General features: G+C 41.7%; 1 protein-coding gene across 1 annotated transcript in view; it reads right to left on the reverse strand.

The window, feature by feature from the left end:
* Positions 1-24,956, reverse strand: part of GRIK2 (glutamate ionotropic receptor kainate type subunit 2) — a 1,557,632-nt gene that overhangs the window by 710,979 nt on the left and 821,697 nt on the right. The window contains exon 10 of the mRNA XM_078648357.1: positions 18,262-18,468. Within this exon, the coding sequence (XP_078504483.1) occupies positions 18,262-18,468 (207 nt within the window). The remainder of the gene's footprint in view (positions 1-18,261; positions 18,469-24,956) is intronic.

Below are 24,956 nucleotides of genomic sequence, written 5' to 3' on the forward strand. Positions count from 1 at the left end.
TTTAGTTATAATCAATAATCAAACTTCCACATTGAGATCAAAACATGATACACATTGTATGTACACCTCACAGTAATATGCATTTGCTGAACTTTCCCATTCACAGAAAGGTCAAACATTCATAGGTATTTGAATACACCTTGTGACCCAGCCCCTCAGTCATTCAACTACACTGGCCAACGATAAACGTTGCCCCTGTTGGTGCCCCGTTGAATAGACAGCTGGAACCACCTAACACAGAAAAAAACAGCTACTTAGTTTCGTTAATCCGGATAGGCCTCCGGGAGCCCGACGGCACATGCACGAGTACGAGACCACAATCCCCCCGTAGACAAAATGTTGTGGACCTAGGAATCTGGCACACTTCTAAATCCGGAGAAATGTTTCCCCTCAGGCAGGGTGAGAACTGCCGTAGCCCCCGACTTTCAGATGTGGGTGCCCACAAGGCACACAAAACTCCTTAGGCTTCGTCACAATGTTCTCCACAACAAAGTACCTTGTGGCTTGGGTCCACAGAGAGGGCGCCAATGACCTCGGACGGATGACGCAATGTCAGGCACTCTCGTCCTCCTGATCTGGTGGTCGAAAACTGTCTCAGCTCCCGGCTCAGGTTCCCCCAACACTTCTTAGACACCATACGCTCTGAAGCACAAGCTAGCAGAAGCTCCCTTAGTTGCAAGCACGGGTCCCTCGGACTCTGCAAGCTTCCTCCAAATTCCTCCAACTCCTTAATTCTCTTCATCTCAGGTGGCCACTGATCTTAACAAACTAACTCCTCTGCACAGTATGATGATGGTGTACGTCAAGACGGTCCTTGTCCAACCAACTATCACTTCCACCCGTTTCTGCCGCACCCAGTGTAGTCCTTACGATCTCATGAAAATGGTAAAATTATTTGTGTCACTGGAATCCTGTGGACACGAGGCCAGCTAACCGGCCCTTGGAGAGTACTTTGGGACCCAGGCCATGACACTTGGCACTTAGCTGCAGGCCAGCAATGTCCAGTCAAAATCCACCAAGTGATAGTCCACTTGCTGGTCACGACTAGCCCCAAGCAGCATAATTCTGTGGATAAATCAGCTGCAGTCTTTCCTGCCCTAAGGATCTCTCATGTTGATGTCCAAGCGTCGAACCAGTGTAGTATGTTCCAAATCCAAAAGTGTTGCTAACTGATGAGGCCAGAGCCCCAGTAGTTACATTATACCCACAATGGCCTTTGAAGATGCCCTCAGTTCAAGAGGCCACCTTTGAAATGCATAGGCCCTCTCTAAATTCTGTCTTGTCTACCATCGAACCCTGGGAGGCTAGATCACTATCTTTATTGGGGCCAAGACCTGCCCCTTGGAATGCAGGTGCCAATTCCACCCCCACATAACCATCCCAGAAAGGCCCATCAGAATTAGAGGTCTGCAGTTTACCTTTAGCCCAAGTTTATGGCCTTCAATCTGGAATGCACAGATGTAGTGTAGTGTTGAATCACGAAGGAACCAGTATAGTAGTTAGGATTAATTTATTGAAGAAATACAAGCAGGTACAAAGGTAGGACTAGTCAGCTCCAATGTCCAAGTGCAACTGACTGTCCCTTAGCTCTGGCCCCACGTTCCATGTTCTATGGAACGTGAACACAGAGCGAGCATGCACATATTCAAATGAACACAAAGCGCAGTGAAAGACAGAGCGCGCACAGCATAAATGAAATATACACAACATAACACATCCCCCTTTCAATACAATGAAAAAATGTAAATACACTACAAAGAATACACACCATTCCCCATCTTCAATAAAAATGCGAAACATAAAACAAAAACAAGGGAAATAAAAAAAATGCAAACATCACCATTCATTACAAAGGAAAACTCTCCGAGATATAATCTGCAAGCCAGACAGGAGGTCTCTTTTCACGCTTGGAATTCCTGGACATCCTATCAAGATTACTAACACACAAATTATCAAGAACAGAGTCATCAACTTGTGATCCAGAAGGCACATTGCCCTGAACAGTATCAGGAGCTAAAGTAACTGAACAGTCCTGCACCGCCTGACTAGAACCAGAAGAAATATCATTCTCAAAAAGATCATCAAGATCAAAACACTGCGGAACTCTATCAGGCAATTCCAAAGGAGCAGAGCACTTAGCAATCCTCTTCAGATTCCAAACCTTCCCATCAGAGAGCTGTACAGCATTATTCATAACTTCAACAAACTGCAAAGGGTCATAAAAACGGCTGACCCCTTTAAAAACTTTACCAGGTATTTTGACTCTAACCCATTGTCCAATATCAATGTCAACATTTCCAACACCATGTTTACGATCATACTATTCTTTGCTGCTAGCAAAAACAGTCTCAGCTCTATCTTTAACTAAATCCTTCGACCAATTCACCACACTGGACTTAAATAACCAACCAGGAGTGAACTTAGTCCTCGGACTCCTCCCACGCATAAGAACAAAAGGAGGATATCCAGTGGCATCACAAATAGAAACTCTGTAAGCCCAAACCATTTTAAGAACATGGGTTTCCCAATCTTCATCATTGGCAGTCATTTGAGTAGTGTTCTTAATAACGCGGTTAAAGCGCTCAACCATACCATTACTGTTTGGATTATACAAAGATGTTGTTTTGTGTCTAATACCAAGTCTATTGAATTAATCTACCGCCTTGGTAGATAAGAACTGTACGCCGTTATCACTCAATAACAAGAAAGGAATACCTTTCATGATAAATGATTGATCCAGAAAAAGCAAAACAGAATCTGTGTCAGCCTTATCAACAATTTTGACGCAAGGCCACCTGGAATACAAATCAATTAACACCAAAATATACCTTTGCTCTCTCCCAACTGGGCCCATGATGTCAATCGCAGTATGTTCCCAAGGCGAACAAGGTCTGACAACCTTACCCAAAGGAGGCCTGAAAGTGACAAGAGATTTATCAGCCACCTGACACAGTTTACAACTCCTCACAAACTTCTAAACATCTGCATCGACACCTGGCCACCAAAAAGAAGCTTTCACAGTCCGCTTGGAACGAACAATACCAAAGTGTCCTTCATGACACAGAGCCATAATAGAGGGACGCTAAGCTTTAGGGGGAACAACCCTTTCACCCCGCCAAATGCTCTCACCACGAACAGCCAGATCAAACCTCACTTCCCAAAAGGGTTTCAAGGGATGACAATTGTCCACCACTCTCGGCCAAGATCCTGCTAGATGCGATTTAACCAGAGAAAGCTCTTCATCCTTACCGTATTCTTCTTCCCATTTATCTTTTTTGATACCAGCATCACCCAAATCATGTACAAACGCAATCTGAAACGCATTCCAAATTTCATCCTCACACTTGTCCATTTGTTTGGGCATTCTTGGTAGTACTAACTTTAGCAATCGTTTCCTTAGCAACTCCTTCAGTCTTCTAAGCGCTAGCGCATCTGCTGGACGTTGCATCCTTTCGAACAACAGCAAGAATATCATCCAAACAAGCATCACCATTCATCCAGAGCCTTTCTTGAATAGCAGGATTGTTAGCATGCATCACAACTTGATCACGCACAAGATCTTCCAACAACCCACCAAAAGCGCAATCAATGGCTAACTTTTCAATTCACTAACATAATCATCCACAGATTCACTTTTAAGTTGTTTCCTTTGGAAGAATTTGTATCGCGTAATGCCAATACAAACTTTAGGCGCAAAGTATCTATCAAGGTTAGATAAAGCAACGGTGAACATATTACCATCACCATCGCCAACTACAGACTTATTCATCTGATTATAAGACCTTTGTCCCTGTGGACCTAAGGAATGCAGAAGAATTCCAGTCTTCTGTTCAGGTGACATCTTGCAGTCGGAATCTACAGTTTTGATGTAATTTAAGAAATATTCCTTCCATTCCGTCCATTTCAAAATTGGTTCAGAGCCTTTTGACCGAAAATCCTGAGGAGGGCTCAAAGTCAAGGTTTGCTGACTCATATCAAGTTAGTATAAAACACAGAAAAGAATAAAAACAAAACAAGAATAAAGCGACAAGTGGAATTTGGCGCTATGAATACTGTCCATTCTTCACCACTTGAAAGAAAACACAAAACCAGAAAAATGCAAAAAAATAATCAAATAACTAATCACCTGGAGAAAGAAATCCAGAAGTGCAGATGAACTCCTCCCAGTAAACGAGGCAAGCGTTAATGAAAAGCTTCTTCCTCTCGTTATCATACACTAAACAGCGTTCAACTAGAGTTTTCCGAGTTGCATGTAGGCCTTCCCAATCAAATATGGCCGATGCACGTCATGTGACGTGCCACGCTCCGTTGAGCGTCTGACGCATACGCTGGAATCATAGAACACCAACTGGACTTACAGCTCACAGAGAACACGAGCGACAAGAACGCGGATAGCAAAACAGTTTCTATGGCGCACCGTTGATCAGCACGAATTTCAAAAGGTAAGGGTAGACTGCCGGTAACTGCACTCTGAATCACAAAAAGATAATCGCTCACCAGCAGAATCCGATTTTCACCTTACACAGGTTTACCTCCATCGAAGCGCAGTGTCAAGATCCCAAAGTGATATCACGTATAGCGTCGTCTCTGCTTGTACTCTTTCGCCGAAAAATTTAAAAAAATCTGAAAGATTGTCCGAACGTTGTTCGGATCCCATCCGATCGTCGCCAAATTGTAGTGTTGAATCACGAAGGAACCAGTATAGTAGTTAGGATTAATTTATTGAAGAAATACAAGCAGGTACCAAGGTAGGACTAGTCAGCTCCAATGTCCAAGTACAACTGACTGTTCCTTAGCTCTGGCCCCACGTTCAGAGCGAGCATGCACATATTCAAATGAACACAAAGCGCAGTGAAAGACAGAGCGCGCACAGCATAAATGAAATATACACAACATAACATGTAGCTATCCCCTTAGCACCCAGAAGTGAATTGCCAACCCAAGAAACAGAAACCTGTGCACACAAGCCCCACCACGGCAAACCCGTGGAACAATCGACGAGCTACCTCTATGGAAACACAACCAGGCCCACAGAGAAACATTTGAGATGCATGTCCCGGGTATATGTCTTAACCCTTGAGAAGCGACTTACAGCTAACACGAATCAGCCAATCATGTATATTTACATTGCCTCTAAGTTAAGCCTGTCTGTTTGTGACATAGCTACCAAAGGGGTGAGCTCAGGTTAATTTAGGAGCTATAACTTTAGATGGATACTCAACTACTCAATTACATATGCCCTATCAGCCAAGATTCAATTGCCCTTCATTTCCATCTGTTATTCAGAATATTCACATTACATGAAATTAACTTTAATACCTTAATAATGAGTCATGAAGATATTGAGTAAGGATGTGATGTCTTTTAGACATTCAACCTTGAAGTCTCTCTTAAAGTGGTTTCTAAAATAAAAATAATGTTGCTTTTGTGCTAAATGTGCTTTCCCTTTTCCACAGCCTCCAATCTCTCACCACACCTTCTTCCCTGTTGTAACATTCTGACCCATGCACTGCACCCTACTGAGTATGCACCGCACAATCATCCCACTTTCCCTTTTTGGTGTGATGGTGTATGCCCCCTTCCTGTGACCGGTGTAACTCTAGGGGAGAGAGAGAAGAACAGAAGTGGAAAATAGAGAAATGAGGGTGAGACAATACATGAAGAAAGAAGCATATTTTTCTGCTAGAGCAAGCATTTCAGGTTTTAACTTGCACCCTTTTTTTCCTTTGATCATACTTATTAAGCAAATGTTGTGCTTTTTCTGGCTCTCAGATTACTGTAGCGATTCCACAGGAAATCTCTTTCAACTTGGCTTGTTGAAAAAACAGGAGACCTACATTCAAGGTAATCTAAATTTTGAGAGGGGCGGCTTATTACCACCTCCTCTTTGCAGTCTCTACTATCATATTACAATACATTTGGAATGTAGTTTTATTTTCTTCTTGTTGCACTAGACTGAATAGAAAGGGCTAGAATCTTATCCTTAAGACAATAGTCAACAAATAGTCGACAACATTAACTGAGACTGTACTTGAGGAAGGAGGTTGTTTGGGCATCATGAAGGCACTCTTTGAGATCTAGTAATAGTCAGATTAGCCTGATGCTCAGGTAAAACATAAATCTTTAAGGTTTTGGAGATCAATTCTGAATTAACGGAAAACATTTCCCATTGCCATTGGAATGTCACAATACATTTGTTTGACCACTTACGATTTCTCATTTGTAGGCTGTATGTTCATGTGTACTATGGAACATCAAATTACATGAGAACTAGTAAACACTAGTAAACACAAAGGGGCTTATTTACTAGCCCCGTGCGCTGCCGGAGCGTCACTTTGTAAATTGTAGGCTGTATGTTCATGTGTACTATGGAACATCAAATTACATGAGAACTAGTAAACACTAGTAAACACCAAGGGGCTTATTTACTAGCCCCTTGCCCTGCCGGAGCGTCACTTTGTAATTTGTAATGCTCTGGCAGCGCAAATCAAAATTCATGTCTATCAGGCCATGCAAAGCCAATATGTGTAGCTTTGGATGGCCTCATAGATATGGAGTAAGTCAAGGCAGTGCAAATTGCTGAGCTGCCTTACTCTGCACTCCGGAGGCATTCCAGGGGCATTGCGGTGGGTCTTCCCATGCAACACCCATGGATTTTGATGCTGCCCCAGATTTACAAGATCATATAACCCTGGCGAAGCGCCAAATCCTTATGCCTCCCGAGGTGAGTCGTAACAAGGAGATTATATTTATTTCTACTGGTTTGTTGCTCTTTCTCTGTGTGCACACATAGAAAGTGGAAAATGTTTCTAGGATTGCTTCTGTGCCAGAAGATGCTGCTTCCTAACTAAAACCATCCTGCTGACAAAGCATGCCTGTGTTAGTGCTAGGCTGCCGGAAATGGTGGCAGTGAAGAGGGAAAGGACAGGGATGCACAGTATTGCATAAACATGGTGCATTCCTGCCCTTTCACTTTGCTGTAGAGCAGCGCAACAGGATGACCTGCTGCGCTATCCTACGCCACATCCCCATAAATAAGGGCCCTCATTTATATCTTTAAAGTTTCAAATATCGCATTCAAGAAAATATAATACTGTGAATAAAATAGGCTTTAGGAAGTCGAGAAGTTTATCAGTTGATAAGAAAAAAGATCAATATTCTATGAGTGGAGAGCAAAAATAGAGGAATGTCAGTGGACATTTTTCAGCGAAATCAAAATGAAACAATGAGAGAATGTAGAGTAGAAAGACAGTCTATAATTTAAAGAAAAATTGAAAAAGGAATGAACAATTGTAAAAACTTGAATCATGGAAATGAAGAAAACAAGAATACGGAGGCTGAAATAAAGTAAACAACACTGAGCTCAGTTCAGAGGATAAGAAAATAGGAAATTGAAGTGGAGCAGTGGGATCAGAAAAATTAAATGAAAAATGGGTATTGATGCGATAAGAGAAGAAATGGTGAAAGAAGTAATAGAGTAATCAACTTGAGTCATATTGAACATATGAGAAAGGAAGAAGAACAAAGAAGGGAAGGAAACCCATATTTAGGCATTGCCACTATTCTATTCTTCTACCTTCAATGTCCAATCAGTTATAAACTTAAAAGGGGATTGTTTGTTTAAGAAGGCATATAAAGGTGTGGATAAATGAAGCAGAGAACAAGAGACATCAAATGAAGGGACTCAGAATACAAATAGATTGAGACTAAATAAAATTGCAGGAAGAAAGGAGAAAACTGTGACAGTACAAGAGAGAATTGGTTGAGGGGATGGAAGAGGATAACCAAGTTAACAATAAAGTCAAAGAGACGGGGAGTCAAATCCTTCACCGCATTACAGGCTGAATATGATCTGGCCGACACCGAATATTTCCGGTATGCCCAGATCCTACACTCACTTTGTACGCTTCTACCGAAGGGTTCAGCCCCACCTGTGGCCTCACCACTAGAAGACAGAATCTTAGATAGCCACCTACCTGACAAGACAATTTCCTTCATATACACAAAACTAAATAACAATATGACTAACCCCCTACAAGCATTACGAGAGAAATGGACGGAATATGGGATCGAGCTAGATGAAGAAGACTGGCAAGAGGCAGTGTCCTCTCCTAGAGTGGTAGCTATACGGCGCGCCTTAGACTAGTCCAACTAAAAATCCTCCATTGTGTATACATTACCGGGCCACATTTGATTCAAAACCAGAAAATGGGGAATGCAGGAGAGGTTGTGGTCAAATGGGAACCTTTCTGCACATCATATGGGAATGTAAGCACATCAGTTCTTTCTGGCACGAGGTATATGAGGTATTATACGCTTTGCTACACACCCAACTCGCCCCGGAGGCGAGGCGTTGCCTCCTAAACAGATGGGAACCCACAGACCTCAACACTCACCAAACACAATGGGCTACCTTGGGTTTTATGCTAGCCAAGAGGAACATTGCGCAATTGTGGGATGCTATTAACCCACCTACGCAGGAGGCCTGGGAGAGGAATCTTGATTGGTGCATGTTCAGGGAGAAGACAGTCTATGTTGCATGGGGATGCCCTAAAAAATGGGCACGTATTTTGATCCCTTAGAATAGATATTGTGGAGAAATCTGTGCCCCTCCTGATTGTTCTGAACCAAGTGTACCCCTCACCCTGTGATGCTATCCTCTTATGTTGAACTGTATTCCTCCTTCATTGCACAACATTATTCTTTATCTTCTGGCTGTGTCCTCTGTATTGTTTATTTGAACCAATGTATGTTTCTATAAAAAGATTTATAAAAAAAACAATAAAAGTCAAAACTCCTGAGACTAAAGCCCCAAAGTCCATAATGGTGCTAAGAGAAGAAAAAGAGAAGACAAACTGCTTTCAGTGTAGGCCACAAAATCAGTGAACAAGAGTTTGCATCAAACTAAACTTCGGCTCAAAAATACCAACTTAATAAAATTATTTTAAAATCCCACCACATATAATATTATGCTTTTTCCACTATTGTGTGCAAATTAGGAAACCAGTAATTATAGAAAAATCAGTTTTAATATATACCTTAAAAGTTACATAACAGTACATACCATGTGTAAATCAATAGAGCATTAAAATTGGACACCACATGATAAGTGTAAGAAATCTAAGTACCAAGGTCGCAAGGCACTTAGAAGTTTCTCCACTGCAATTTGGACACCTGAGGTCTTTTGCTCCTAGTGTACTGGGGTTCCCTTACCTTGAACCCTGAATTTGGACCAAACCTCCCCTTTTACCACTTCATTCTCCAGGTAGTGAGGCAGTTTAATGCTAGGCTTACTCAGGGGATTGCTGTAAGCTAGAAAAACAACAGTACAGTAAATGACACTATGTAAATCAATGCCTAGTGACAGCTTTTTCTTTAAAAGAGAAAAGTATTTTGATGTGTGCTAAACTAAATACTATGTACAAAGTATACACATATATACTAGAAGATAGGTAAGAAAACCCATGGTAAAACCCTCTAAAGGACCTTTCAAAATACAGAGGACTGTGTCTATACCAACATCACAATAGGCAATTTTAACCTTTTAGTGATTCTAAACCCCATAGGAGTGATTCTCCTTTACAGGTTACAGTGCCAGCAAATCATAACCCGTACAAACACAATAACCCTCATGTGCCCATAGCCAAATATATGAGGAATGTGATAATAACATGCTAGGCCTTCTGGCCTTGTCACAAGGTGTTCACAGTCAATTAGTAATGCAAAATAGGTATTTTATCCCAAATTAACACTAGAATGCATTACACCACCAAACCATTAATTGCCATTCACTTTCAACAAGCTCTTACCATGAGCTTTACCATACTTCCTATAAGGCACAAGGTAGGTAACCAAGAAGAATTAGCATTTCAGTATTTACAGTAATATCAGATCATTACCACATTCAAAAGTCCACATGATCAGAAAAGACATGTCATCAATATGGTTCACTTATAACATACACTGCATTGAAACTCTAAAATGATGTTGTTAAACCAAACTCCATAGCAAAATTGCCAAATCCTCATACAAAAACCTCACAACACTCCAGAACATTACAAAAAAACTTCAGCCCAGACCTTGTCTAGTTTCTAAGGCTGACTTTTACTGGGTTCCCTAATGCAAACCTTAGGAGGCAAACTTTCTTGGTGCAAGGGCACCTATGAAGGTCTGCTGCTCCTGGCAGAGCACAGCACCATGCAATAACCTCGTTGTGGTGCCCCTGCCATTCCAGAGCAGCACATCACAAGACATGCAAAGCCAGTTACCAGACCCACTGCCTTATGGGGAACAGTGCCATCCCACAGTAGCTTTCCTTTGATGCGGCTGCCACAATTGTAAATGTTTCATTTTTATTTTCTTTATTTCTCTGGGAGATCCTCGTATAATACATGCGGCAACATTCAGTGGCCTATGGCCATGTGGTCCACTGAGTTCTGGGACTGATTGCTACTTTTCAGCTGGTGGGTTAGTGGGGAAGTTGAAGAACTCCTGCTTGCTGTTCACTGTTCTGAGCACTGGGAGTGAGGAGACGAGGATGGTCAGCTCTTCCGCAGCCTGGAGGGGCTAAGGCCAGTAGTCAATTTGGGAAATGGAGATGCTTGTGTGGTTCCCCCAAGCTTTAATGGGGCAATATCATAGATGTGCATGGGCTCCCGCTCCAGGTCCTCGGGGAGACCAAGCGCGTTACCGGGTTCCTCAGGAACTTAAAGTAAATCCTGCTTGGAATTTTCTTGCTGCCATGTGAGCTTCCAGTTACAGTGTATCCTGTGTGATTCGTAGGATTTCACCAGCTCAGTTGGGCCAAATAAACATTTTTTGTTGCTCATTGCTCTTGGTACATGCTCGAGCCACCAAGAATGCAGTTTGAGATCTCCTAGCCTCTAATCGTTTGAATGTTCTTTCTTGACTGTTTGAGGTGCTTTTAAAAGCTCACAAGCACTGGTGCTTCCTACTCCTAATGACAGTGGGCCAGAAACAGATTGAGGCTTGCCCTCTTCTCCTTGCCCTAGGAAATTTCCTACCTGGGCTCTTCATGCTGCAAAGTCCTTCAGTCCCCAGGAATAATACTCTCCCTAAAAGCACTCCCCAAGCACACAGACCTTCTACCACTTGAAGGGTGCCTGTGTATCATGCAGTCCAGAAGCATCTACATCCAGGACCAGTCCACACATGTTCAAGGGAACACCCTACTTTAGGGGCGCCAGCAGGTCATCTGTCTACTGACTTTAATAAAGGAGGAGGGATTGTTATACAAGACAAGACACCCTATAAAAATGAATGCCTACGACTCCTTGAAGACCGAAGGAACTACCAACCTCTTACAGAGGACCCTACACCTAGAATTAAACAGCTAATCCAAGAGCTGGCATTCACAGCAGAAAATAGAGGACACATCAGCAAAAGAGAAGCCATTTTCCTGACCACCTCTAAAGATAAGATACCTTACTTTATCCCCAAGTTGCACAAAAATAAAATCCCTCCTCCTGGCCATCCTATGGTGTCTGGCATAGGCTCCATATTAGAGCCACTTTCCAAATTTTGCGATGCTTTTCTTCAACCCTTGATAAAGTCCACAACTACCTACCTGAAAGACACAAAAGACCTCCTCGGACAAATCAAAGACCTTACATTCAACCCTAACAGCAGTTTCCTAGTCAGCCTCGATATAGAAAGTCTCTATACGAGCCTACCACAGGACGACACACTAGATGTTTTGAAGAGCTCACTGGATAGTATCACCTGGTCCTACAAAACCCCTAAGCCCTTCATCATGAAATGTGCTGAGTTAGCCCTCAAAGAAAATTTCTTTGAATTTAAGGGGAAACTATATTTACAAACATTTGGCACTTCAATGGGGAGCACATTCACCCCATGTGTAGAGGGATTGTATGTTTTCAACTTTGAAAAAAAGTTGCTACTAACCCCCAACAACTCTCTCACAAAAGGTACATAGATGAATTCCTTCTTATCTGGGAAGGATCTGGACAATATCTGCGTCTACGCAGAAATTGCAGCATCCTTAAAGACTACAAAGACCAGGCTCAGGAACTAACTGCAAAACTAAAAAAAACATGGTTACCCAGAAAAAATCACAAGAAAAGCAAAGAAACGGGCACAGAATCAGAATCGTGATGAACTATTACAACCTAAAACATCTACAGACACTTCAGTCCCTCTCACGTGCATGACAGCCTATAACCCAGTATCTAACCAAGTGGCAAAGATTGTACAGAAGCATTGGACTATATTAAACACAGGCAAACTACAATGGGATAAGCCGTTATTCTCATATAAAAGAGGAAAAAGCCTGAAGGATAGTCTTGTCCACACAATACCCCAACAACAAAATCGACTAGAGGATTCCATCCATAATGCATGGGGGTTACCCAGAGTAACAGGACACCACCCATGTGGTGATTGTAGTGTGTGTAATCTAACACACCCCACCAAGACACTTAACTTAGAACCGGGTAAAGTCTGGGAAATCTGTAGACACACAAACTGTAACTCATCAAATGTCATCTACCTCATAAATTGCCCATGCAACTTGCGTTATGCAGGAATGACAAGTCGCAAAGTGAAAAATAGAATCTGCGAACACAGAAGCAACATCCATTGCAAATGCAACATATCCTGGATGACCAATAATTTTTTGGAACTGTGCCACACCCCGAACGATATGCGCTGGGTAGTGATTGAACAACTAGATAACAACACCACCAATATCCAACAATAATTATTGAATAAAGAACAAAGGTGGGTGTACCGAATGTCCACCCATATCCATGGTTTGAATGACAACATTCCTTGGAACAGCCTTAATCACTAAATGATCATCAAAATTGCCCCATGTTTGACTATTGTGTACGATTCATTCCCTCCTCCTGACATATAGTAATTACTAAAGCATTGCTCCATCAAGTATTACTTTGTAGTATATGGTTAAGGACTTCCCATTATAAATATCTTTTCCCAAAAAGATATGCTCCTCATTAATTGCCCTCACCAGGTACCTTTTTTTCACATATCATTTCTCCACATGTGTGCTATTTAAATTTAGTTTGTTTAACATTTTTGGCTCCACTACTTTCAGCAATGTGCCATTGCCTTCAGCACCGTTTTATCACCTTTCCGAAATTGATACATTTCATACTTCGGGTCACCGCCATTAGCGAGACATCACTTTACAATGGTAGCTTTCTGGATGCTGCGCTTCTCGCTACCCATCACCCACAAGATGACATAAACCTTTCCCAGAAGCCAGCTCCCGATCCAATTCCCTTTTAAAAACAAGGAGCCCTGGCCACTCTGTAGCCAGCCTGCTCCTGAGGATACCGAATGGGTGAACGGCGGGAGAGACCACAACTGCAAGTAAGATTACTCCACTCTCGGAGTTACCGGTGCCACACTTTCATGGTAGGCACACCCTCCGTTCTGTCCTTACTGTAACGCCACTTTTCTCATGCTAAACAACCAGCAAGATCATTCTGTTCCTTCATTTCTTCTCTTTTTTCTCTGGCGCCAGAGTTGGTGATGTAAAGGCTCCCCCCACCCCCAGCATCAGATATACGAGCCATCAAACTGATTAATGTAAGTATTTTTACAAAAAATCCACCTTTAAGATCACTGTTAATTATACAAAGTTTATGTTCATGGTGCAACATAGCCGGACATGTTTTTGACCAGTCACTGCCACAGGTTCACATTGAACACCTATGCTAATAATAATGTGCCTTATCGTCTTCACGGCATAGGACGGCATGACCACCATTTTGTATACAAGCATGGCATATGGATGCATGACATGTGTATGAATGGGTAATGCACGTATGTCTGACACTGTGTGTTACTACACCTTATTCCTTTTCAGGTAAATGACAATGAAGGCTGAAGCTGACTATATGTCTGAGTCTTGTCCTTTACTGTATTGGATTTTCTCCTTTTCTCTTAGAGGTAATAGCCATTGAGAGGACCCATATCATGGTCAGTCCTTTTTGGCATACATAGTGTTCCTTAGCGCGAACACTGAAAATGCCCTAACATGTGGTGATTTTTTACCACACACTTTCACTTTTATTTCAAGTTAATTGAGAGGTCCTGAAGAGAGCCCCATTTTTTTTTTCAGCGGGCTGCAACATGTTGACCATCATTGGATAGTAAACGGCTACACATAGTATCCTTTATCCACTCTCTAGTTTTTAAATGTACCCAGGATCACCAAGGATAAACTCAACAGGTATAATTTGGAGGTATTTTTATATTCACTTTCACTTCATCACATTCACCAACATCTCAAACCTGCTCCACTGTAAACAGGTGTCATAGCACAGCTGAATAGCATTCGGCTACTCAGCTGGGACCCAATGATGAAGCATGACACCAACCAGGTTGGTGTGTGAGGGTTTTCTTAAAAAAAACATTGATGTGCCAGACATTATCGTGTCAGACAGTCATCTAAGGTGACCGTCTTAGTTGGTTTATAATTGACCGAAAATATATGTCATGATGATACATTTTAACTATATACCTACTTTGTACAGGAGGAGAAGAATGCATTCTGCTTTTCACACTGCAATTGTTTTGATGTGCCTTTTTGAGGAGACCTTTGCCTCGGCTCAGATGAACCTGTTTCACTTTTCCTTACCTTCAACTTGCCTGCTAAACTTACTGAAGCCCTTTGCTTATTGCCTTTGCTATTGAACTTGCCCATCAGATGATTTGGAGCAGTTTGGTGAGAAACCAGACTTGAACTTTCCTTATTTATGCTCAATTCCCCCTTGCTTATTACCATGGAGTTTTCACCTAGTGGAATTTAACTTGATCCTCTTGCCCATACTCAGAAAAACTTTGAGAACCAACTTCTTCCTTTGTTGGTGTTAGAAATTGTTTTATTTTCAAAAATAAATTCTTCTTATGGATTTTTTTATTTAGGAATAGATTATGTCAAATAGAGGTGTAATTTTGCATATCAAACTGTTCGATTCGTGACAGAGCTTCTTAAAATGTTACATATAAGCATTGATTATGGATCTGTTCTGTTTATCGAATTCTTTATATGTTTTTGTTAAAACCATAAAAGAAAAACCACTGTATAAACAGTACATAAGACGAAATTCATAGCGGCCTGTATGTAAAAACATTCTATGCAGAAAAAATGAATATATATGTACATGTTCTAAGATATACAACTACGCATCCAAGGTGCTCCGTATAAGAACTATAGCTCTCAAATAGTTTACATTTGCCATAGGATATTCATCTGATAACATCTGTAAACATATCAAAGTAGGGGGAACTTGTAAAAAAAACGTTTTCCTTTTAGAACAGGTACGATAAAAACCCTCCTTGGTTCAGAACAGAAAATATAAGACATCATAAAGTGCATGGACTCTTGAAGGGATATGTTTATCACAATTGCAAGGACCCAGAGAAGTTAGATCAAAACATCAGTTTGGAGTAGCAAGTATCAGGTGGAGTAAATTAAATTGGAGTGTTGCAAGCAGGTATCTATCCCTAATGTTTTTTTTACAAAAGTTTAAGTATGGCTCCATGTTCAATGTGAAAGTTGTCGGAGCATATTTCTTAATTAAGGGTTTCAACAGCTCAACCCCTTCCCTAGAAACGTTTACCCTTTCCAAAAAATGGCCCCTACCCCATTTGTAGTCCCTTCTGCAGATATCCTACGGGTGGATAAACAGCTCCTTCCTACCAAGATCAGAGAGAGAATTCCTTACATACCTAAGCCATTGTATTTTATATGCCTGATCGAGTACCATGCGATCCTTCATAATTAATCAACTCAGAACCAGCTCCTGCCTGGACCAAATTCTAACCCAACTCAGCAGAGTGTGCAAGGCAATTTGCTCGCTTAAATACCTAACTCCCAACTCTTCATGTACACAGAAGGCCAACGTACTCTGAGGCACAGAGATTAGGCATTTGAGAAATTTATTTTCCACCACCTGGAGCTCACATGGGTCCAAAAAGCCCCAAATGTTGCTCCAATATGAAGCTTTAGAAACACACTTGGCTTGACTCCTTGACAATCCTCAAATCATTGAAGTCCGGCTCTCCGTCGGATCCCTGTTTATCCAGGTTGCTAGCCTCAGTTGCTGAGGTTGTTAATCCAGAGGTCAACACTTTAATTAATATGACTCTTCAGACCAACATGGTTCCCTTAGATTGGAAGCAGGACAAAGTCCTGCCTCTGTTGAAAAGGCCTTCTTTGGACCCTTCTCTTCCAGTTAGCTACCGCCCTATCTCTCTTCTCCTGGGCCGTGGCAAAAGTTTGTAAGAAAGCTGTTAAACAGCTTACCAACTTTGTTGAAGTGTCTGGCTTGCTCCACCCAGCTCAATCGGGGGTTCAGAGCTACCTATAGCACAGAGATGCCCTCGTTGAAATCTCAGAGACAATCAGAGAGTGTTTGGACGCTGGTGGCAGAGCGGCTCTGTTTTTTAGATCTCTCTGGCACCTTTGATACTGTGCCTCACTCTTGGCTATTGGCCCATCTCTTGGATATTGGTATCTCTGGTGAGGCCAGGAACTGGCTCAAATCATTCCTGGAAGATGGATCACAGCAAGTTTGGCTGCCCCAGTCCTCATCGGCTCCCCAAAGTGTGACTACGAGAGTACCTCAGGGCTCTATTTTGAGCCCTCTCCTCTTCAACATATATGTCACCCCACTGATTTATTTGGCTGAGGAGCTGGGGGCTAAGATTATCGCTTATGAGGATGATACCCAGCTCCTCTTTACATGGTGTAAAAATGACTCATCCCCTGCTCATGCTAGAGCCTGCCTTACAGCCGTTTTCCATTGGCTCCTTTCTGCCCAGCTTAAGTGCAATGAGGATAAATCTGCAATCCTCTTTAATGGGATTTTCCTTCCTCAGTATAGGGAATCGCTATGGCCGAATGGCTATCCTCTGCCCATCTCCGCGGGTCAGCCGGTCAAAAACCTTGGGATCTGGTTCAACGAAGATCTCTGGTTCTCTAATCAGATTAAGAATTTAGGGGGGCAATGCTTCGGCACCCTCAAATCACTGAAGAAGTTTCTCCCCTCTTACCTAGAGCAGCTAAGGAAATGGTTACCCGCGCTTGATACTTTCACGTATTGATTACACAAATGCTTTGTACATTGACCTGCCACGGTACCAGTTGAAGAGACTGCAGGTAGTTCAAAACGCTGGCGCAATATCTCTACTTAACATCCCCGGGAGACTATTTGAAGAACATCAGGTCCTTTTGCCCTTGTTCTGTGTAACCACAGCAGAGCTATGGGTTTGCAATATTCTTGTTAGACTAAACTTCTTTAGGAGTTTCCGTCTACCAATTGCAATATTTTATTTCTATAGCATGCTTTAGAGAGTAATATACCTGAACCTGATCACCAATTTGTGAGTTAGCTAAGAATTAATGAGCCTCATTGGATAGCTGACAGTTCGACATCCTATTTCCACACCCCTCACTACGACAGAGGAAGGTCCATTGAAGGGCCATCGCCTCTGAGGTGAAGTATTGAACTTGAGCAGAAATCCTACCCATGTGGGACCAATAGGAGTGTTGAGGTTATGTTCCTAAGGGTATTGGGCTTTCGGTGCAACACTCCAAAAGCAAAATATCTGTGGGTTGGGGTGAGTATCCGAACTCATGTCCTCACTAAAGGCTATTATACTTAAAAACTGAGAAAGATAAAACATTTGAGAAGTTGATAACACCTTCAAAACAATAAAGAAGTGGACACATGCATGATGAAAGGTATTGGAAAGGAAGGATGGAGAAGATATAATGGCACATCTATATGGACAGAGAAGGATATGCTGAAAGAGCACAGTAAATTAAAGTAATAAAAGGAAATTATTGCATTTTTCTTCAAATTATTGACCAGGTATATGCATTTTTCAATTTCCAAAAGTGTCACCTGAGGACTGTTACTATTAATGCCATACAAATATACGCACATCTGTCATTACAAATGACATTGTGTTAATCACTATAGCAACACTACAGATTTTAACGGACTGTAATTCTTGTGAAAACATGCTAATTAGAGTATGGTCTGCATTTTTAAAAATGATCCTCATGACTGATGCAAGTCAACTGCGATGTGAAATCTTTTGTTCTAAAAATATGCAAGAGAATGACCTGAACTGAGGTCAGCTGGTTGCTGATTCTTTCTCAAAACTGAAATATAAACCATTTTTTCTAATTTGAATATATACAAAGGTCTGGTGGATCGAAACTGAAATTCTGCTACTTACATGATCCATGAGCTCACGGACCATCCCATTCCATTGTACGTTGGTATCATCCAGGGCTCCATATTTGCCATCCTCCACCAGCCTAATCTCGTAAGTAAACCCAAGAATGGTGGCCAGCTCTCGAAGGAGGTCGATGCAGTAGCCCTCAAACCGATCATTTCCGTACAATGGCTTATCTGACTTCTTGAACATCACATATGGCTCTTCCTGCGGGAACAGAAAAGAGAGGGGCATTTAATTGCACTGCTTATACATTTTTTGCGACCAATGCATGCCGGGGGCATGCTGTATTTTATCACTTAAGGTCTTAACCAAGTAGGATATTTTCACCTTGTGTTCTTCTCAAACAAGAAGTCCTTTGATTTGCCACAAAGATTAACAGCCGTGATGGCACAAACCTCATTGTCGGCCATCTGAAACATATTTCCAGCAAATAACTTATTAATGCCAGATGATTTAAATGTGCATATGCATAAGGCTTGAAAATAATGCTCAGTTTAACAATGTGGTTAATTGGCAATTGAAATATTTTAATAGCTTTGCTGCAGTTTTGATCTCTGTGTCACCCTATGCTTAAGGGACCCCATATTCTAATTAGTGAGCTATTCACACACAACACAATGCTGACTCTATATAAGGATCTTAATTACCCGTCTACTGGTGGTCCAATGTCATCCCACTGGCAGGCATTTTAACTTCCGTCCGCATACAAGTGTAGCATAATCGTGTTCCATTTTAATCAGCATCTGCTTATGCCATGACATTAGCTCAAGCAAATAGGGTACAGTGTTCAGATACAATTTAAAGGCATTCACATTTTGAATTTGGCAAATATGTTGTTTTCCTTCGCTGCTGGTAAATTCAGTTTATTTTGTTTATTGTTGTATATTTATCTTAAAACCATTCCTTACAACGAATAAGACCGCTCTCAATCTAAAATGCTTTCCAAATGATCGTCTCTAAAATAACAGACAGAAATTAATTTAGCGGCACAAATACACACATATATATGTATATGTATATATATATATATTTATATATATATATATATATATGCAGCAAAAGTCGTCAAACAAAGAATCCGAAGGACGACATCGGACCTTGAAGTTTGAAGATGCTATATTTTTATTGTGCTTTTCCCCGCACCTCCGCCATGACGCGTTTCAAGCCTAACGGCCCTTGATCACATGACGATATGTATATATATATATGTCACAAAGGCACGCCTCCCACAAAATCAGAGAAGAGCAAGTCCGCACACAGTTTCCATAGTCAATAAAGTTGATTGGCAACGCGTTTCAACCTGAAAAGGTCTTCTTCACAGCCTATTACCAATAGTGCCCTACTAACTTCTCAGGTCAATGAAAAGTGAAAAAACACAATAGAACAACGTTGTCTGGAGCGAGGAAGGATAGTAAAACAGACTTGTCTGCCATAAAAGTTCACTTAAAAACATCCATGCAGTGCAATTTAGATTGTCACTGTTATTTACGTTTAAGCAATCCTTAAATGAAAAATATGAAAGATTACGATATGAATAGCACAATCGTGCATTTGAAACCCATGAAAAATGCTGAGTGGCACCTCAAGGATAGGGCACCCTGATCCTGTTGATCATCTTTGCTACTGGTCCCATATCAGGATTAAGCTATACCAAATGTGCAAGCCAAGTGGCTACTAGCCCGCATATCACCACAACTAAATTTTCATAACAGTCAAGTGACTAATCAATGAGCCAAAGCAAGGTGCGAAGGGAAAGATATATATTCACATCCAGAATCCAATAACTCGCGCTCTCAGGATTCGTAGAAAAGATAATTTTCTATTGCTCAAAGTTTTGCGTTTCTAAAGAAAAACTTCCTTGATCACACAATGAGCCTTGTGAATAGCGTGCAATACATATACTGGGTACTGTGACCATAGACATGGAAAACAGACTGACATTACAAGTCGTAATTCCCTGCAAAGTAAATATGGCTGCCATTTTGAAATTGACAGTCCATACAGTAAATCATGGGTTTGTCTACATTGCCTGCGCACAAGATGTGTACTGTTAAATAACAATAAACAAATATATTTGAGGGATAATGTAAAACGTGAAAAGAAAAGAAAGGAAAAACGGGGAGTCAAAAGAATAAGAATAAGAATTGCGCTCAGTGCAATTTCTGCTGTACGATGCAGCGTGAAGGTTCTGGTGTGAGGATTTCCTCTATTATTCGCAAGGCATCATTAGTAATTCCTACATGAACACGTATTCCGTTTGACAAACGGATACTCCTGGGGCCACACCCTCAGTGCAACAGGAACCGGAACAGTGGGTTAGGTGTACATACCAGTTTCCTTGACTCAGACTTTGGCTGACACATTGGTGTTAATCCTTAGTCTTATTCTTTTGACTCCCCGTTTTTCCTTTCTTTTCATCCCCACTGCCAGGTCAACAAAAGGGTAGGCCTGCATTCTCCAGACTTTTTATATATATAATTTAATTTAATTTAATTTAAGCAGTTTTATAACGCGCTCTATTACTACCAGAGTATCCTGGCGCGAGAAAAATAGAAGAACAAGCATGTGGCCAAAGAAGACAGAAAGTGATCGAAGAACTAAAACGCAGATCTGAAAAGGTGCGTTTTCAAAGCTTTCTTAAAAGGGACAAAGTTCTGCATCGATCTCAAGAACAGCGGCAGAGTGTTCCAGGCTGAAGCTGCCAGGACGGCAATTGACTGGCCGCCAAGGCGAGCTCGCCGAAAGCGGGGTATCTTCAGAAAATTCCCATCCGCTGAACGTAAAGATCGAGTACGAATATAGCGGCTGAATCTTTTTTTCAGGTAAGCAGGCCCAAGATCGTTAACTGCTTTAAATGCAAATGTTAGGATTTTAAAAGTAATCCTTTGAGACACCGGCAGCCAGTGTAGTTCCTTCAGATGGCTGCGTACGCTCTCTCTGCTAGGCACATTGCACAAAAGTCTTGCCGTCGCATTTTGGATGATCTGTAATCTGGCGACAAGAAAGGCCGGTGTGCCACTAAGCAGAGAGTTGGCATAGTCGAGCCGAGAAAGAATCAAAGCCCTTGCAACCGACTCTCTTGCAGCTGAAGGAAGATAAGGGAAGAACTTTCGCATGGCCCTAAGGGATCCGAAGCACACCCCGGTAAGTTTTTGTATGTGTGCCTCGAATCTCAGATCCTCTCCAAACCAAACTCCCAGGTTCTTAGCCGGGATGGTAACTGAGCTTGGCAGGGGAAAATCTGAAGGCCACAGTAGTTCTCTGAAATTAGGTGGAAAATGGCCATACAGTAAAATTTCAGTCTTGTCTTCGTTGCATTTCAATTGAGCTGCAGCCAACCAATTAAAAACCGAAGAAAGACAAGACCGAATGACCTCCGTGTTGAGTGCTGTATCAGGCCATGTAAATAATAACTGCGTATCATCTGCATACGCGATAATTTTGGCCCCCATTTGTTCCGCCAGCACTATAAGCGGAGTAAGGTACACATTGAAAAGTAGGGGGCTCAGAGTAGACCCCTGGGGTACCCCTGTAATAAGGGGCTTAACCGAAGAGGAAAAAGGAGGAACCCAAACTTGCTGAGACCTGTCGGACAGAAAAGATTTCACCCATTCTAGTGCAGACCCCAGCACCCCAATCTCAGCCAATCTAGTCAGAAGAAGTGAGTGCGGGACAGTGTCAAATGCGGCAGAGAGGTCCAATAAAATTAGAGCTGCTCTGCCGCCACTGTCCAAACACTGCCTGATTGCCTCCGTGATCTCCCCTTCCCATTGGCTGGAAGGTAACATTCCAGCCAATGGGAAGAGGACAGGGCGGGGCGGGGCTTAAAAAAAGACCCAGAAACGCCCCCGAATCGCGTTTTCCCCGAGAAAGCACGATTGACAGCCTCTGTCTCCCAATGGCTAGCCTCCATTTATGGAGCTAGCCAATGAGAGGCAGAGGCGGTGCCGACATCCATACTGTTGACAAAAGTTTTCGATCTGGGAGGGGCACTTCGTGCCCTCCCCAGGTCGAAACCTAAAAAGTGAATCCAGGGCAGGGGCTCCAGGTCATTGTGTGTTTTTTAGGTGACCATAGTCATGAGTTCCTTGGGAAAACTGAAAAGTCCAGGTGGTACAGACAAGAGCAGAGCTATAGGTGGGTGTTTGGGGTGTAACACCCACCAAATGCATTCTTGGCTTGATATTTAGGTCTGTGGGCTTCGAGTTGGGTCTGCTGTGTCTATGTCAGTTTTTCTCAATGTTTTCATTTCACTCTTGCTCAGTTTTTGGAGTAGAACCATAAATAGATATATAGTAAATCTGAACCCATTAAAGTACTCCTTGAATGGGTGCAAATGTACTACTTTTTTGGAGTTCATAAACAATGGAACTAATAGACTTGAAAAGCTGCACCAGTCTCAAGTTTCCAGGCATAATACTGGCAGTCAAACACCCAAAAGATGATTGGATGAATGCTTTCAAATAGTCTAACAAAAGGCAATCACTGGGATAGCATTCCAACCCATCTTTTTTCACCCATTGTGTCACTCTAGACAGAGGTCCACCTAATGCTAATCAGTAGTAACCTTGTTCCTCAGCAAAACCTTCAATCCCAAAACCTTGGTCATCTCTGGCCTCCATCCTGCAGCTCACTGCTTTTTTTAGTTGGGAAATTTGAGATTTACACCCCCTGAATCTCACTGATTAAACTACACCCCTGAAGTTATGGGTGAGGCTATCTTTGTGAGACAGCTATGGTCCTTATTACGATGTTGGTCTGAGTTGCCTCTGACCGACACTGCTGCATGGTGGGAACCGACTGACCTCAGGTCGGCGGTTCTGACCGCATTATTTGGATGCAACCACACATGGTGCAGGGATGTCCAAGCACAGATGCAGAAGGACAGGGGCCCTGGTAGAGGCCCAAAATGTCACTTTCCAACAGCCTTTCCATGTCGGAAAGGCCAACATGGAAAGGCTGTCGGAAACCGAAATCTTAATCCCGATGGCTGAAACTTCGTTCTTAAGGCATTATGAGGCCTTTCTGACCGACCGATGAGCTCCATGAGCCCACCGGATTGTTTTGGTCGGTCCCTCCGACTGCTGCCTCTGACTGCACGCATCGTAATGTGTCGGTCAGACTAAAGAAGTAGATGGGGTTCGGTCTGAAACCACATTCTAATGAAGCCCTATGTGTAGAAACCAATTCTGTCTCTCCCCTGTCTAGTACCAAACAAGTGTCTGTGATGAGCATCAATTTAATCTTCTGGGACCAGACTCCCCACCAACTGTTGCCAAAAATCAAAAAGAAGTGGGAAATTTTAAGGACAAGGGAAAAATGGCAAGGATGGCAAAGTGGCACAATTTTTATGCTGAAGTGCAACTGATGTTTTGGATTTAACAAACAAATGTTTGGTTTGCAAAACATGCTGCTACTATGCTACTAATAAGTGCGAGCAAATTCGTTTCACCAAGTGAAGTGTTCCAAAAACAATTCGAAGTTCCATTTAATCCTCTACCTAAACATTTCTACACAGTACCGAATCTGGAACCTTGTTGTGTGGTAAAATGTTCACAGACAGCTCTATTGTGTGGTGAGAAATAGGGTGTTTCAAAGGGTATTTCAGTTTCCAGAGCTACAGTTGTTGGAAAAAAGAGCTTTTTCGGCACATTAAACCACAAAAACATATGCTACCAATTGATACAGATTGTGATTGACTAAACAGATGCACATGGCATTTAATACCTTTTATATCCTTTAAATATTTATTTACACAGGGTGTTTCTAGCACTTCCTCAGGGATGACTCTTTATAAAATAGCACTACTATAATGATATCAAGTTTTCAGTTTTATACATTTGGTACACGAAAGGCATATTGATTTTATTCAAAGAAATAAACCAATTTTACGAGTACTTAAACTACCTTCCATGTTTCCATTTGCCTTTAGCTGACTCTGGATAGGTTAAGTACACAAGTTCAATATGTATTTATTTCTACATGTTTAGCAGTCCTTTCCATTCCATACAAGGATAAATAATAACTGTAAGGCGAGATAAGAAAAATGGCCTTGGATGCAATTACTTTCCCAGACATAGGTCTCAATGAATAATAAGATACACTCTCCTGGGCAACTCCACAAAATTCATGAGCTGCCAAATTTTAGCATCAGCATTCAGGAAGGGCACCTTAACAGCCAACAATTCGTGAAAGCTATATGACTCCTTGTAAACAGACCTTTCCTTCAGAAAACGGATTCAAAAGCTGATAATTACCCGGATAAATCTTGATAATCTAATATGTGAATACAAATCTACATAGCGCTCCAGGCAAATGCAAATCGCATTAAGAAGCACAAACAAAATTGCTGAATTGAGAATGCGAAGGGAATTAACTATTCCATAAATAGACAGGTAGAGTAACTTCTATCTCTTTCTTTATTTTTGGTGCCTCGAATTCAAAAGACAGAAAGATCCCCAAACAGTAAAACACATGAGACAAACGGATGTTGTTATGATTGTAAAAATATTATTAAGCAGGTGAAACCATTGATACTGATATTTAACATAGAAAGGTAAAAAATGCATTCACTGGCGCACCAAATGCTCAGTTTTATATCACGAAACATACAGAGGTTTTAAACGTGAAAATACACAACAGTATATTTTGCACGCGAAAACTAAATTCAAAAGGATTTGTAGTAGTACTCC

The sequence above is a fragment of the Lissotriton helveticus genome, chromosome 6 (assembly GCF_964261635.1).
Source record: "Lissotriton helveticus chromosome 6, aLisHel1.1, whole genome shotgun sequence".
NCBI lineage: Eukaryota > Metazoa > Chordata > Amphibia > Caudata > Salamandridae > Lissotriton > Lissotriton helveticus.